This window comes from Scomber scombrus, chromosome 11 (genome assembly GCF_963691925.1).
Source record: "Scomber scombrus chromosome 11, fScoSco1.1, whole genome shotgun sequence".
In the NCBI taxonomy this organism is placed as follows: domain Eukaryota; kingdom Metazoa; phylum Chordata; class Actinopteri; order Scombriformes; family Scombridae; genus Scomber; species Scomber scombrus.
In genome coordinates this window covers 6,218,355-6,236,046 of record NC_084980.1, presented here as the reverse complement: position 1 = coordinate 6,236,046, position 17,692 = coordinate 6,218,355, and the positions used below count along the sequence as shown (strand labels likewise).

Sequence of the window (17,692 nt, the reverse complement as noted above, 5' to 3'; positions counted from 1 at the left end):
CTTTGACAGCATTTTAGTTGAGAAAAAACATCAACCATTCATTCATGACACTTGTGTCTCACTCTGTCTCTCTCTCAGTCTTTGTCAGTCATGTTGAGTGGTACGCTGCGTCAAGAATAGATTGATTATCTGAGTGCAAGGTCGGCGACCTTTGTCGACAAAGAGTTGACTAATACAAGGAAGCCAAAAGGTTTGTCGGTCAAAATGTTTCAAGGCTTTTAAAATATCTGCTGTGGTCTTTATCCATCTGCTCCACTGAAAGAAAGACTCAATTTTAATACTCTGTGATGAAAAAGTACCATTAATGTACCATTAAAAACCCATCACTTCTGGATCAAACAGGTTTAAAGATAAGTTTCGTCTTGCGTGAGGCTGAGAGTAAATCCACTGTAATGCTGCTGACGGCACTGGAATGTTTTACCAATAGCATCATCAGTCTGCAATTGCGTCAGTTAAAGTCAATAAAATTGGGACACCTAAATCCACTCACTAAGGCCTCTACTATAACACTTTCTCTCTCTCTCTCTTTCTCTCTCTCTCTCTCTCTCTCTCTCTCTCTCTCTTTCTCTCTCTCTCTCTCTCTCTCTCTCTCTCTCTCTCTCTCTCTCTCTCTCTCTCTCTCACTCTCTCTCTCTTGATAAGAGATTAATGTTGCTCCTAAGACTCATTTGTTAGGTTTTATCCCCCTTGGCAGGCCTCTCCAAATTGAAGACACTGGGCTCGTTATCAGCCTTTCTGTGACAGACAAACAGCCGGGTATCTGACTTTAGGGCAGCGCCTCATAGACCTCAAGCCCACATGATTTGTTGCTAGATTATCAGTTACCCTTGACCTGGGGTTTACTCTTGCATACTGCTCCGTGATGTGACGTGAGTGTGGCCATTTTTAGCTGATAATCAGCAGCTGAATAACAATTTTAACCTACAAGATACAATTTAACCGTTTGAGTTTTTCCATGTTGAAGGATTAATAAGAGCAAACCAAAAAAACATGTTTATGTGGTAGTCTGTAGCCATGGCTGGAATACCAAGCAGGCAAAGCAGGGAACAGCCTGGGGCTTCAGACCTCCAGGGGCTTCCAAAGCCCCAGGTTCACTGTGTCAGTCAGTGTGTCATATGTTTGGGAACGTGTGCCACTTAACCACAATATAAATGAAATGATGAGGGCCTCGAGGCACTAACTCTAACCACATACCACATCGTCTTCGAGAGGGGCTTGTGTAAAAATACAGTTTTAACATTTTAAACCTTTGGCGGTTTTTCTCGCTTGTCTGTATTTACAGACTAATGGTACTGCCATATATTCTTTTAAAATAAAGATAGAGAACTCAGAAATGCCATCAATTTGTGTGTCAATATATTTATGTCATGGGACAGATTTTAAACACACCACAATCTGTGTTGTGTATGTGAACACACAGAAGAGAATGTCAGTGTTCCAGGTATATAAGAAACACATTGATAGGACACTGTTAAAAATACATTAGTCGTCATACTTTTTCCAAATACAATATGTTGAGATATTCCACAAGGCTTCTCATCATTTTGTGGTTGGTGTAAACAGGTATAACTAACCTTGAAACCAGCAGCTCTCTATTCAAGTGCCACTTCTGGAGCTTTTGCCCTCCAAATAAATGAAATGTATTGTTAATATCCTTGTTAAGTGAATGCATTTCTGTCCTTGAAAGACTTCATGGTTATGTGAGTACGGTTAGCTTTGCTCTTTTTTTAAACCTTTTTTTTTTTGTCGCAGTTTTAGGTTATATAGGTATATATTCCTGAAAAATGTGTCTTTCATCCAATTATCGCAAATTAATTTGACATATCGCAAACCTGAGGCGAAGTAGTTTTCTACCATAAAAGTCATGGTTGGTATCTGGAGCTCCAGGCAAAATATAATTAAGCTGCCATGTGTAGTCTGCTGTGTGAGCACTGCACATTTTAGTACTTGAAGGTGAATGAGTACATAATGGATGGACTGCAGGAGTAATGAGAGGTTAATGTTGGACCGTAGCTCATTTTTGCCCAAGGCCCACCCAGTGAGTTAATCCTGACATTAGTATGGAGGTAGCAGAAGAAGAAGCTGCGTCTTTCTCTCCACTGATGTCTGTTTGTATCCTGTTTTGTGTGTTTGTGCCCATGCAGACGGACAGAAGGACATAGAGGAGGAGCTGACAACAGGCTTGGAGTTGGTGGACTCTTGTATCAGATCGCTCCAGGAATCAGGCATCTTGGACTCACAGGACACAGGAGATAGTAAGACTGACTTTATTAAGAAGGTTTTTTTTTTTTATAGCAGATTGAAAAACGTATTTAACCAGGGAGGATAGCTTGGAAGAGAATATCTAAGATGCAATCAAAGAGCAGAGAGAATGTATATTCTTCAGAGTGGGTGCCCAGGCTTTGGCTGATTAACCTGTTGAATATGTGTGATTTCACTAAGCTAAACGCACTTCACAGAACCAGCCTGATCTAGCTGTAACACCACAGTGAGCAACATAGCATTGAAAGGAATGTGCGTAGTCCTTCCTTTAATAAATGCCAAAAAGGAGATAACTGGGTTCTGTTTTTTAGCACTTCTTTAATTATGAGATCTTTTTATTCAACTAAAGTACTTGTCCTAATTGGTATGTTCTACCCAATTGCCAAAAAAGATTTTGCCTTTCATCACCATTTTCTCTTGATAGTGCTATTTGACAAAATAAAATGATTTTAAGAATAAGATTGGTAATCCCTAAAAACTAGGTCACTTGTCAATATGTCTAGGATGATTACATCTTTTATTTGGATTTTGTATTGATTATACTTTTTAATTCTTTAATCTACTCTAAACGTACAGATTCTCAGGTTCTTTATCCTCTAGTTTGAGTGGGTGATTGCCTGGTTCCTGCTTTCAGACACTGAGCATGTAGAGAATAAATGCAACAGCTGTCATAACTGAATATAATCTAAATTAGTACTGTAAACCAGCAATACATTAGCTTATTATAATTTTGTGTTGTTAATTTTGGGTGTAATCGCCAACTAGTGATTGGGTTGTCTGACCATTTGGGGGCACTGCAGCGAGCTGAAAACCACATATCATCAGCATATAAAGTCATTATGCTAACAAGTTAGCATGTTGCCTCTTTACACAGTAACAAAAGTACTAATTTGGAGTTCTGTCGACTCAAAGAAGCATTGACACCCAATCTTCCTTTGTTTCAGTCTCAAACCTGGCTCACAGAATAAATGAGAGCAGTAAATGTCAACTAGAACAGTAAAAATAAACTATGAGCTAAAAGACACAAAAAAGCTTCATAGAGCAGAGGGGGACTGCAGAGTCAGGTGATTATTCTTCGCTGGTTCGCTATCGCTAACATTATGTCATTTAATCCATCGTTACATAGAAAAACTGATTAACATTGATATGCAGCTTTAAAAAAGCTAAGGTTTCGACATTAAGAACCTGCTGGTGTTGTTTTTGAGTCAGTCCATCATTTACTTATTTTAGGTTTTTATATAATTCTGTAGCTTTACATCTTTGTTCTATGTGTATTCAAATCCGAAAATTCAAACTTTGTTCAAAGAACGTATGTTTTCGTGACAAAATGCCAGCTTCCCAAGCCCTTTAAAAAACTTTTTCCCTACATGACCTGACGTAGGTTTCTGCATGATGACGTTGACCAATATCAACCCCCTAGCCTGCCAAATGAGTGTTATTCATCTTGGTGCATTTATATTTATTCATAGTATACCTGGACTTTTTTTACATACAGCAACTAAGTATGTTAGGAAGATACCTTCAGTGAACTGCCTGTGTGTGTTTTTGTGAGTTGGGGCGGGGGGCATCACTGCTCTAACCCATGTCACTGTCGCTAACGGTTGAGTGGGCGTTTCCATTTGAACAACCGAGGGGGGAAAAAACACAGATGGAGTCATCTTTTAATTCCAGAGTGTAAAGCAGTTGTTTCCTAAGAGCTCTCAGTGAGATCCTGAGCAACTCCCCGTGCCTCTCTGCTCCTCTCTCATCTTTTTTCATTTGGTCACGGGGATGATACCCATGTCTTTTCTCTAGCCGACCCCATGGGAGTGAGGTAGCTGTCAGGAGACATGCAGAGTCGTGCCAGTAGTTTGATATGCTAATCCATCCTCACTGAGGTGTCAGCTGGCCTGCTGTTCACAGTGCAGAGGGGAAAGCACACTCACACACGTACATGAAAGTAAACAGCACAGGCACATAAAGGCATCAGTGTGCACACATAGCCAAGCATGCATGGGTATATAGGCCCTAATCACACTGATGCATGGAGAAATATGCAGGAAAGCAAACAGGAAACCAAGCATAGTCTGTTTATACACATGTACGTGCACAGAGACATGTGCAGAACTAGGAATGTAATTGTGTTTGATATATTTGAAGTTTAAATAATAGTTATGTAACCGACCACCCGACTAGTCCACAAAACCACCAACAACAAAAAAAAGAACAAACATGCAAGCGAGAGACAGACGGAAGAGGAGATGTGAGCAAGAAACAGACTGGGTGAAAGAAGCAGTAGGGAGAGAGAGTCTGCATAAAACAGCGATTGTCCAATTAAAGCCTAGCAACCGTAACTAGACATGGCAGGCCTGTCAGGCTTTTTGAATTTCTCCATATGTTGGTTTTAGTAAGAGTTTGGGAGAGTTTGGAGTTTGATGTCTCCCCTAGAAATGCAATTTAAAAGAGATTTCCTGCATTTACACTACACTAGTTACACTAGTTAACCTCTTGGATTAAGAAAAGAATCAGCCACCTGCACTAGATGAGTTAGATTGAGGGTGCTATGAAAACCAAGAATACATCAAGAACAAGTATATAAATGGGTGGGTCAGGACAGGAAATGATTATTAGAAGAATGGCTGTTTTTATATTTAAAATGTTTTACATGCCATCCAACCCTGTTCCACCTGAGAAAAAGCCTTAGCTAACCCGGTGTGCTGAGCTCATAGCTGCACTGATTTCAGCTAGCTGTGGTGAAGCAGGGTTTTGATTTGATTCGTTGGCAACCCTGTAAAATGTAAAATGATGTTGTATTACGTTATCGACTTATCGTACATTAACGTAATTATCAACATCATCATGTCTATATATGGACTTATCGTATGATACATGGACATGACCTTAATCATTACAAAATGGACGTGTGGTATGGAAGTGTGTGAAAAGTGTCAGTTGCGTAAGTCTGATGGTCAATGCGTGACAGTGGGCAGCCCTTCAGTGTTTTTAAATCAGGTCATGGTGTTAGCTTAATTAGCTGATTAATTTCTGCTAGTGACAATTCATCAGGCAAAATCGTTGCTCGTTGGCTAGAAAAGAGAAGCATGCTTTTCGGTTTTGGAACTTACTAATACATCGGAGTGGTAAATCTGCTACCATCTGCCAGCAGCCGGCATTTGTTACTTTTTTTTTTTTTTTTTTTTAAACAGCAGTCTGTTTAAATTTTCCATCTGGCATACAAGCGTGTGGACGTTAGTCAGGAAAACACATACTCAGATTTAAAGAAGCATTTTACACATTTACTGTACATATGACAATATGACAAGATATGTACTCATACACCTGCAACGCACACACACACACACACACACATACACACACACACACACACACACAAAGCAACAGAATCCACTGCTTTACTGAAGCTGCTGAGCAGATTAGTGCGACACAGCAGCAAAGTACACTGTGTCTACATGCGTCAGGCTGCTTCATGCTATTGATGCTCACCAGTGTGCATGTTAATCTGTGTGCATGTGTGACTACGATGTACGTGGCTATTTGGGACTGTGCATGCAGCTGTGAATATCTGTGTGTGTGTGTGTGTGTGTTTCATAGTGCGCATGCCTTCGATGGATATCTAAAAATAGACAAGTGATGAAATATTAAAATGTGTCAATAGAGAAACGCCGGTCACGATGTGGAAGAAAAAGCCACTCAACTTTTTTGTGTGTGTGCTTGACAGAAAAAGAGATGAATGAAAGAGTCAGAGCAGTGCACAACTACATGCATGCAAGTACAGGCAGCAGGAGTGTGTGTGTATGTGTCCATGCATGATATCACAGGGAATGACTGAGGCAAGCGTGTGTGTGTGTGTGTTTGTGTGTGTGTGTGTACGTGTGTGTGCGTACATTCACCCAACTTTGAAAGGTATTAAAATTCACAGGCTGAGAACTTCTTATAGCACCCCATTACTTTCCTCCTAATACACTAATACACCTCAACGTCCTCCTACATACACACACACACACACTTTACCTCACTCACTCAGCTCAGATGGATTCAGCAGAGCCTTCAGTGTTTGCCATCTGAGTGATAACGTATTTATGAGGGGCCCATCGCTTCCTTAAAGGCTCCACTACCCATATGAAACACCCCTAAAGTGGCAAACAAAAAAAAAGAAACACTGTTCAAAACATCCCCTGGCTTCACACACAATCATCTGGGTTAGTGTGCATATGTATGAATCCATCTGAAACCACATCCCTCCATTGCCATTATATGGGTATGTATGTGCATACTCACCCAAGATGAGCCTATATTGGACACTGAGGCCTTGACCTAGTAAACTCATCCAGGACACTTAGCTTAATATCATCTTTTAAATAATGCAGCATCACCAGCTCCACAGCCCACGGGAGACAGGGCTGTACTTTAAAGTGACTTTTCTCTTTTGGTCGGCAGCTTTATTTTTCAACACACTTATTCAGATTGACTCCCATTCGCCGTCAGCCTATCACTTTATCTGTATCCATGCAGTGGATATTGACCGCCGGCACGCTATGATTTGTTTAATAATCACAAACAGGCAGAATTTCTTCTCGTCTAATCTGCCGTTCTTGGTTTGATTCTCAGACCGCCGGCAAAAAAAAGGAGATCAGGAGAGATTAAAGGTTGATGAAGGACAGCTCAAGAACTCCTTTGAGTGTTTGAATCTTGAACGCTAGGAATTTATAGAGCCTATATAATGCAGTAAAGATATTTCCCAATGCAGTGAGTTCCTTGCCAAGAAGGCAAAAAGTGGTTGGAGTACTGTATGCATTACTGCACCGAGATGCTAGAGGTGGGACATCATGTTTTAACTAACATATTGGGTTTTTAAAATTAAAAAAAAGAAGAGTTTTATGTATGTAATTAAAGCAGTTGATGAGGCACATCATTGCAATCATCACCAAAAGTGAATTAATCAAGGGGTGCATCAAAAATTTAACAGGACTTTAATAAGAGGGGAGGGAGGGTTTTGGCTCTGGCACGAGCAGCTCCAACGTCCTCCTCAAATGATTCAGTTAAATTCACTTTCACACTTTATGATCCGTCCAATCAAATGCAGAGTTTCTGTAAAAGCTTTGTCACTGTTCACTGTCGCCTGTGTTCATTGTGTTTGATAGCTGAGTTACAGGATGCGCGTGTTTGCATGTTTGTGCTATAAATGAAGTGATCCATGTGCAAATCACAAGACTGCACATGCCTCAGAACATGAATGACACTGTACTTAAAATAAACAATGAAGCATTAATCTCATTATGCTGTGTGTGTGTGTTTGTGTGTGTGTGTGTTCAAGTTTCAAGTGCTTCACAAAGGCAGGCACATGTACAAGCATAAAAAGAGCACAATTAAAATAGAACAAAGTTTAAGCACACATTTAAAACCCAAAGAAATCAGATAACAAATAAAACTAAACAGTTAAAAGCCAGAGAACAAAAGTGAGTCTTCAAATGCATCTTAAAAGTATCAACAGACTCAGCCTGTCTAACAGCCTCCAGCAGGTTGTTCCAGAGCCGAGGGGCTGCTACAGAAAAGGCCCCCAGCCTTTTTCTTTCTATCAACAGGGCACTGCCAACATGCTAAGGTGGGAGGATCTGAGGGGTCTGTTGGTGGTGTAATGTAATATGTAGGGGCGAGACCATGGAGGGATTTGTACACAATTTTTTAGGTATTTTTGCCTTTTTTATTTTGGAAGTAGCTGGCATCGAGGCCAAGAGGAAATAGGGAGAGAGAGAGAGAGAGAGAGAGAGAGAGGGGGGAATGACATGGAACAAAGGTCCCTTGCTGGAGTCGAACCAGGGAAGTTGCGATTACGTGGCATGCGTGGTAACCAGTCGGCTACCGAAAGTGCTCAGAGAATTTTGAATGGTGTCCTGTAATGAACGGGGAGCCAGTCTAAGGATGGGAGGATGGGAGGGATGTGGTTTTGTTTCTTGGACCTTGTTAATAACTAGGCAGCAGCATTCTGGATCAGTTGTAGACTTGAAATGGTAGCTTGAAAGATGCCTTGGTAGAGTGAGCTACAGTAGTCTAGTCTGGATGATATTGGTGCATGAATGACTCTTTCTAGGTCGGAGGGTGAGAGGAAATGCCTGATTTTGGAGATGGTTCTGAGTTGGAAGAAGCTGGACCTGACAACGGAATTTACCTATTTGTTGAAGTTTAAGATCACTGTCAAATATAACACTTAGATTATTGGCAAGTGGTCTGATGCAGGTAGAAAGATGATTGAGGGTCTGGGCAGTGACAGTGGTATGATGCAAAGAGTATGATGTCTGTCTTGTCCTCGTTTAACTGAAGGAAGTTATGAGTGTGTGTATGTGTTTGTGTTTGTGTGTGTCATCACTGCTGCAAACCTACTGTTAATTAGTTACAGCGTCAGCCGTAGATTATTCATTACAGTTTTCTTACCACGGAGTGAGACATGAACATTTTGCAGAGTTTGCCGACAAGCTGACATAATGTACCCAGAGAAAATAAATGACATCCACTCTCGCAAATTGACCGCCGGCATAAAAGTTCGGAATAGCACTGAGGCATCATCCTCAAGATATTTGATTAGAAAAGAGTCCATTTGATGTTACAGAGAGTCTGATTCATTAACTGAAAAGTTACTTTGGGCTGCTAACTGACCGTCATATTGGCTGACCAGCTGCTAGTTCAATGGTAGCTGGCTGTCAGCTCGGGCCAGCTGGAGTCCGGCCAAATGATCTTTGGTAGATTTTGGATGACGGCCTGAATGTAGAAGTGGAACCATGAGAGTTGCGGTAATGAAGCAGCTCCGCTGGAAGGTGTTGCACAGCAGTGTGTCATTGATTCTCACCCTTTTTTACTATAGTTAACAGATGACATAGTAAAGTTAACAGATGATATTCCACAGTGTAAATGATGGGTAATGAGCCAGTGATGAAGATGAGCAATTAACAAAATGAGGGGAGAAAAAAAAAAGAATGATGCTTCTTTATAGTATAGTTTGGCTTGTGTTGGATATTTCTTTATTTCTCACTGACCCAGAAAAACACCTAGCCTAATCTAACTTTATTGGATGTGTGTCAGCAGAATCAGACAACACAATATTTTGGCCTTTAAAAACACATTGCCATACCATCTTTCATAACTCTGTGTACATAGTTGAATGGGAAAAGAGGCACCAGACGCCAGCTTTCATCATCCGCCATGTTCACAGCTGTGTATGTTCCTGTGGATCTACACATGGTAAGAATTGTCAAACTAGGCAAGAGACACCCCTTTAGACAATCTACACAGGGTAAAACAATTATTGCGGCCAAAGCTCATTTTCATTCTACTACACCAGAAAGTGATAAAGCAAAATTAATTTGCATAGTGTGAAATAAATGAGGCTACAAACTACGACTACTAGCGTTCTTGTTTGCTAACAGGGCAAAAGGTCAGTAGTGTAAGTCCGCAAGCATATCCATTAATCACTTATCACAATAACTACTGTTGTTGGACGATATTTTGTCTATAATCACAATAAAGGATAATATTGTCATTTCAAGATAATTTTATACCACTGATATAATGATAATATAATAATGCAAGGGGGGTGGAATTGGAGAGTGGGCGCTATGCTTCTGTAAAAACATACTGTCATTATGGGTCGGGACATATAAGTGGCACCGCTTGCTTCTGCAGTCTCCACTCAGGACGTACACAGTAAGGTATGGAGGAAATTACTTACTTAGCCAATGTGACATGAATAGCCTCTTAGCTGCTAATATGAAGTGTGGCAATATTGAGGTCCAAAAAAATGATCAAGGTCATGTCCATGTATTTATACGATAAGTCCATATATAGACATGATGATGTTGATAATCACTGTATTTTACGATAAGTCGATAATTATTGTGACAGGCCTAGTCACATCAGAAGTTTCTCTGCTAAAAATACTGGTGTGACGAGACCCTATAGGAGAACAATAGCTCTCTGAAGATAAATGGCTGGTTTAAAGGAATAGTTTAACATTTTGGGAAATAAGCTCGTAATGCACCCAGCTAATGGTTGCCAAGACTGTTAGAGCATAAAACTCTCCATAAAACAACCAGCTGATGTTTTTTTAATTTCTGTTTTTTAGGGGTGTTACAAATAACCGTTTTGAATCGGAAAATCGATTTTGATTTAAGATGCGAGTGCATTGGTACATGGACGTCTGGATCGGTCTGAATGTAGAATGAACCATCCAATGGCCCGATTACAAAATTATGAATCAGTTTAATGTTGCCACTGAAAGCTCCCTCTGCTCCGTGTCTGCAGCTCTTGATGTTACTGCTGTATGTTGTACGGAGAAATAAAAAGAAAGGCAGAAGGGTTCAGAGATGGGTGGTGATTCAGTGTGTTGATCAGAAGTTTTTCAGATACTAGTTGCTGTGATGTTTCAGCTGTGGCACTAATATACAGTATGAGCACGGATCTGAAGCCTGAACGATTCGCTTTCTTTGTTATTTTTGACACAGAACAAAGTTCCAGCATCTTTGAATAATAAAGAGAGACAAAGCTATCTATAGATATCACCTCTGGGTGTCATTCTGCTCCTCTTTACAGCACGTGAGAAAGGAGCAAAGCAAAATAGTCATCTGTCAGTTTCCAAAATAAAAATGATATTTGCAGGTTTTGAAGTTTTAGTAGTTTCTTTGGCTCTAATTTGTGTTTTTTTCCATTTCATTCTGAACTGATACATGTCAAAAGTAACAAAAATAACAAAAGTACTTCTGCCCTGATCTTTTATAATATGTATTTGAAGGTAAGCAATGCCACATTTATAGTGTAAAATGAATGTCTACTTTAAACAAAGAACTGAATCAGATTGTATCTTCTCCCATCGAATCCTACCGAATCGTATCGAATCGAACCGGATCGTTCCATTTTAAAATGTATTGTTCCTGAATCGGATCGTACCCCATGTATCTAGATATATAGGGGATCATCTTATATTGGAGAGATGCACACCCATACTGTTTTTGTACGTATATTAAAGAAGTGAGTTTTAGGGCTTTTGTAGGTGTTTTCTAGCTTCATGTTTAACGGACAGATACAAGAGTGGCACCAACCCTCTCATCTAACTCTCAGCAAGAAAGTGAATTTCCCAAAAGGTCGGACTATTCTTGTAACCACACCACACTTTGAACTGCTCCTGCTGAATTATACAGAGAGGATGTGGAGAGCAGAAAGAATGACAGGTAGGGGACGGCGACAAAGGAAGCGATGGAGGCAGAGAGAGTGAAAAAGGGAAGAGAGAGGGAACGAGTGTGTCTTAAATGGAGGTCAGGAGCAGAGTGAGATTTAAAGGGTCACAGAGCATGAGAGGAAAAGAGTGGCGAGAGGCTGGAATAACATAGTGGCTAAAAAGCAAATGGGTGTCTTGAAAAAAAGAGGACAAGGAATTCTATTATATTCTATTTCAGCTTCCAATCTTCTCTTTTCTTACCCTTCTCCTCTCCACTGTTTCGCTCCTCTTCTTCATTTCAAGGACTGTTACAGTTATATCTGTTGTATTCACATGCACTCTCTTTCCCATGAAAAAGAAATACATTGTATAACATGTGGGACGTAAACTGGGTTACAGAACGCCTTCAAGGCCATGAAGAGAATAAATCTTTACACAAAGACAGACAGTTACAGATGTAAAAGCGAAAGCAACTTGACAGGAGTGGAACCAAGTCTTAAGGTGGATTTTGACAATGTTTCAAACCTTGACTCCCCCGTCTGCATGACCTCACATAAAGTCTCTCGTCTCTTCTCTCATAGAATGTGTTGAATTAAAACAACCCTTATGTCTAGCCGTCAAGTACGTCTTCAATGTTTTTGGATGTTACTAATTTTTCCTTTTATACTTCCTTAACTCTTCTTTTTTCTCTCCTTTTGCCCATCAGGACAAGGACTTCTGTCTCAAAGTGCTTTGCAGCTCAACAACCAGGATGCCTATGCGGCTTCCGGTTACCATAGTAACCAAGGGCTGGCACTCGGCGAATCAGTCACGGGCCGCAGTGGGCACATTGGAGGGGCTGTTCACAGCTACAACCAGGTACACACACACACACACCCACACCCACACACACACATGTAAATTCATCTGAAGACTTCTTACTTCCTCTGCTTCTTCTTTCTCCATTTTCCTAACTTACCTCCTTCATTTCCATCAACCCTAACCCTCCTCCACCCCTTGCTTCGTCATCATCACTCGCTCCTGTCCCGTTCCGTGTCCTCCTAATCTCCTATACCTCTCCTTCCCTTCTCTATCTCCCTCCATCCCTTTCTCCCTCTCCTTGCTTGTTGCTCGACATCTTGTTCCCCCTCTCCCTCACCTCTCTCATCTTTCTCCACACTTACCCTCCTCTCTCTAGGTGACATCCAGCCGTGCAGCTGCCCATTTAGTGGGGATAGACTCTCCTTCTCAGTCCCAGAGAGACTCATTTGCCCAGCAAGCCCATGGCAGCGCCTTCCACATGCCTACTGAAGGCGGATCTGCACCTGTCGGACCACCCATGTATTATTCCTGTGCCACTTTGCCTGCACAGGTACAGTATAAACCCCCAAATGGATTACTATAATGCTTCAGTCGCCATCCGATGATTGCTTCTCTCAGCCACCTCAGTACACTACTGGTGTAATCATTAACACTGCTTGAACACCTTACATTGTGGCTCTGAAAACATTGTTGCCCCAGCTTGTTTGCATTTACAGAAGATAAAAAAGGTTTCCAATGGCGACCAATTCATTCAGAGCAAACATATATTACAACTTTTCAAACCATTCCTGCAGCTCAATCTACTTTATTGCTGTTGATTTATGTGTTATACTCAATGTTTCAAACCATTGTCAGTTTGTCAATTAATCGCTTAAAGTGTCACTTCCAACAAAGTTTCAGATATATGAGGAGTCGTTAATGTCACATAACAGTAGTATACGTAGTTGTACAAACTTAAAATACAGATCAATGGCTAATAAAGTGGAAATCAAATCACAACTAGCTAGCTTGGGCGGAAAACAGTTTTTTTCTCTTCAATAACTCTTCAGCGAATTAAATGAAAGCAAAATATCAGGTGGAAGTAAACAGATCAGTACAAAATAAGAGACATATTAACTGACTAGCGCTAGCATGTCTCTGGTTTACTAGCATGGTAGCTATTAGCTCCCTAGCTGGAGCAGTTCATCAACTAGCCCTGCAAGGTTGTACCAAATATTGTGACCCACATGAACTTTGTTGCGTTAACTTCTTGTGTGACCAGCTGTTATTTCAGTGAATCCCAGCAAATTTGATCAGCCATCTCCACAAATGAGGAAGCTATATTTTCAGAGCCACCGTTTAAGCCTACAGACGACTTTGCATTTGGTAGATATTCCGTGGAACTTTTCTTTAGAAACTCAAATGCTCATCATTAACCCAATTTGCAAGTACACAATATCTTTGAACTTTTTAGTTTGCTTGTAGTTTAACCTCTGGGTTTAAAGGATATTCATGTAACACTTACATTTGTCAGATTACAGAATTTCCTACCAACAAATACAGACAAACAAATGCAGCATAGATGTCAAGGCTGGACCAAGAAAATCATCCAATGGAGCATTCACAGACACATCTTTAATTAACTTGTTTATTTAGTCGAAGGCTAACGGCTAACAACCCACCTCATCTCTCATTATGTTTCTTATCACCTTTTGAGTATCAACTGAAAAAAATCCAGTTAGACAGTGGTGTAGTCAATTATTATATTGCTGACCTCAAAGAATAATGTCACCACCAAAATATGAATTAAACCTCAGGCGGATGTTGGTAGCGAACTTTGGCTGCTCTTCGTCTCACTTACATTACTTGTACAATTGAAGTAGCTTATCCTGCATTTTTCTTGCCATCATTAAAAACGGGCAGATCTTTTTGTGGGGTGTGCCAACAGGGGCGCCCAACATTGCGGCAAACTGGTACTAAATCTCGGCCTCTCAGGTGATGATTTAGTCTTTTGTTGGCTTCTCGTGCCGCACTGTGATGAATTAATTTTCCGGGCTTATAGTTTAGGATTCTGAGAGCGCCATGTTAATCATGTCTTTGAATTCATTTAAACAGATTTAGCAGCACTGTTCCAGCGTGTCAGAAATTGGCAGCATCCTCACTTCAGCACGTCTTGACCAGTCTCATCTAAATGAATCGCGTGTTTAAAATTTGTACTTTAAGCTCTGAGACATATTTCCTCATTCGGCACAAAATTTGGTCCTAAAAGTTCAGAGTAATGCCTTCATGTTTGGTTTGATTACTTTTCATCATGATGTTAGATTAGAGTCTCTGTTCTCTAGTTTCCGGATCCAAAGGGAGTTGTTCATCTCCTGGCAAATAATGAGATATATAAGAAGAGTAGATGAATATTTAAACTGAGTGACATTGCCCTTTAATGAAGTACAATTCCTCTTATTCCAGCGTGTGAGCTCCCCTCTGCAGGCAGTGGGATCCCCTACCAAGCTGCAGCGCCTGGGCTCGGCCTCCTCCGACATGCCCAGCTACGCCACGCTACAGAGGGTGTCCTCGCCCAAACAGTCACCCAGCCGGCTCGCCAAGTCCTACAGGTGGATTCAACTTCAGTCTGAAACCATTGATTTAACAGTCTCATTGTCAAGAGTTTTACCTGCTCCGTTGCACAGAAGAATGTATCTGCTGGAGGTCGAAAGCGCTGATCAGTTGATCAATACCACAGCAACTCAACAATTACTTTACCTGATGCTGTTATTTCTGGCTTTGAAGAACAGTTTGTAACTGCTCTGTTTCAGAACAAAAGCTCCCCTGCTTGTATTAGTGCTTATACTTTAATCATCCTTTTTATTTATGCCCATGAATGCCTCGATAGGAAACAAATACTGAAACTGATCTGAGTAATTTGCCTGAATATAGAGTAATTTGATTAAACTGTTAAATCCAAGACAGTTTAACAATAAGCTCCTTGTATGATTTTAGTTTTCCCTCAGCAGACAATTTAAGGACTTCAAACTTAGGATGGTTCAGCGCTCCTGACTAATAAATCCTCCTCTCGAACAAATCTCTTGAAGCACATTTGTGACAATGACAGAATCATAGTGTTCAACCCCTAACTAAGCATTTGAAACATGCTGTGCCACCAAATATTGGTCAAACCCATAGAACTTTATTTTAAATTCTATATGAGATCCCAAAGTTTCCAGATACGCAATATATCAGGTTGAATTTTGTGTTTTTGAGTTTAAATAATGTGCAGTCATCATTATCATCTAGACTTCTAGAATATTTCGGTTTGATGGAATGGCGCATCCATGGAGTCGTGAATTACTTGACACCGCCACATCCTGGCAGCTTAAGCAAACCAGGCAACAACTACAAGGAGTAGTAGCTAAGTTAAGCTCTGAATATGGAATTTTTATTTGCAGGCCCTTGTGTTTAAATAAATCTCATGTTCATGGAAAAAAGTTGCACGGTCAACAGGAAGACAACAGTAAGGTTTGAAATGGATCCACATTGTGACAAAAACACTAATTTCTTCTTACTCCTCACCACAGCACCTCATCGCCCATCAACATGGTCGCATCGGGTGCCCCCGGATCCTCCTCCCCTCTCCCCATGGCGGCCTCCCCGGGGGGAAACCACACCTCGTCGCCCCTCCACCAGCTCAGCTCGGTGGTGGGCAGCTACGCCACCCTGTCACCCAAGCGCATGATGCACCACATCGGAGGCGACAGCTACAAGATTTCCCACGAGCTGTACGCTAACGCAACCCTGCAAAGGCCTGGTAGCCTGGCAGGTAGAGGTCAGGACACTTTAATTACTACTTCATGTACATGTCATGTATGTCATGTAGATGTCATCATACCATGTATACGTTTTAGTTAATAAAAACCATCACCTCAACACTCACTTTAAATGTATTTGAAAATTAGACATGTCCTTTTAAGTCAGGGTCAAGTCTTTTTAGCTCTAAAATTGACATGCAACAAAATAACATTAGTCAGGCAGATGTTACTTAATTTCTTCAATTCTTTTCTTTATTCTCTTTTTTGTTTTTTTTTAAAACCTCATTTCTGTGTGATTGACCTTCTCACTTTTCAGTTATGTAACACCATTTGGTCTAAGAGATTATGAATTATGAGTTTTTCTTCAGGGCCTAATATGGCATTTCTGAGGCACTTCCATTATATTCATAATAGTTGCAGTTACATGAACCCATTTCCCATTTGTGCTTAATTTGTATTCATCAGCATGCACACGTGGATTAGAAAGAAAACACATTTTAACCAAATATTTGATTAAATTGGCTCGAGGTTTTATTTAAAATGTGTTAGATCTCAAATTAGAGAGATGTGTTGCTTCTACAGAGGATCTTTTATTTTATTTTTTTTAAATTCCAGTTGAAAAAGGGCCAGAGTTGAGCTTTGTTTTGGGCTTTACAAAAGATAATATTTTTGGAATATTTTTTTTTTTATTTGAACTAAAATGTGCTCATGTTAGGGGTGGCTTAAAAACTGATGGACAGCAACTTTTGTCCAGGAGATACATACTGTAGATAATGACTACAAGTGAACTCTCATTTTAACTACTAACTTAATATCCTCATGGCAAGGGAGCAAGGTAAAACCAATCCAATGCCAGCGCCAGAGGAAATATATTAAATAAAAGTGCCAATACATTAATGTAAAAATACTCGTCCTGCATGAAAAACCACACTTATATTATCAGCAAGATTTACTTCCAGTATCAAAAGTTACCCGTCATCGCAGCTGATTGGAGCTCATTGTAACCACTTTATATGCAGCAACTTATTTTTAATCCAATGTTTCCCAACCTGAGGGTCCAGCCCCCTCCTAAGGTTCACAAGATAAATATGGGAGGTCATGAAGGGATTAATGGGGTTAGAAAAAAGAAAGTTCTGCTGCAAAAATCATTAATTTATTTGTGAAATATTGGATAATTTTATATCTTTGCATCTCAGAATGTTATTTCAATGAAACTCTGAGAAGATTAAAGGGGATATGTCTGTCTTTGTCTCTTCAGTGGAAGTGCAAACAACTCAAAAACAACTCAAAAACTCTAAAAAGTGATGAGAGGCTGTAAATTGACAGTTTTTTGTAGGGGGTCCTAAGACAAAAAGATGTAACTGCTGGTTTAATCTTCAACAATTAAATTAACTTTATACATTTAAGGTGGGGGAATTGTAATCTGAAAGGCAGTCATTACCTTTATTGTAGGGAAGTGCTGCAGAGAAAAAGGTACAATATTTCTCTTCCATTAAATAATGAAATGGAATGGATATGTACTTTGCTGGTTTCCACCGCTGTCTAAGTTATAATCTCTAAGTTTAAAGGGAACAAAACATCAAAGTATAAATGTATTTTAAAAAGTAATCCAGAAGATTTAACACTGACTTAACTGCTCTAAATTTGA

The 17,692-nt window shown here is 40.2% G+C and overlaps 1 protein-coding gene across 2 annotated transcripts in view; it reads left to right on the top strand.

Annotated features, from left to right (window-relative positions):
• ctnnd2b (catenin (cadherin-associated protein), delta 2b) overlaps positions 1-17,692 on the top strand; it is a 136,184-nt gene that overhangs the window by 55,936 nt on the left and 62,556 nt on the right. Inside the window, exons 4-8 of one of the 2 annotated variants that reach the window (XM_062428552.1) lie at positions 2,145-2,255; positions 12,171-12,322; positions 12,642-12,815; positions 14,708-14,853; positions 15,814-16,055. In XM_062428552.1, the coding sequence (XP_062284536.1) occupies positions 2,145-2,255; positions 12,171-12,322; positions 12,642-12,815; positions 14,708-14,853; positions 15,814-16,055 (825 nt within the window). Of the gene's footprint in view, positions 1-2,144; positions 2,256-12,170; positions 12,323-12,641; positions 12,816-14,707; positions 14,854-15,813; positions 16,062-17,692 lie in introns of those variants that run through there. The other variant, XM_062428553.1, reaches the window with a different exon arrangement.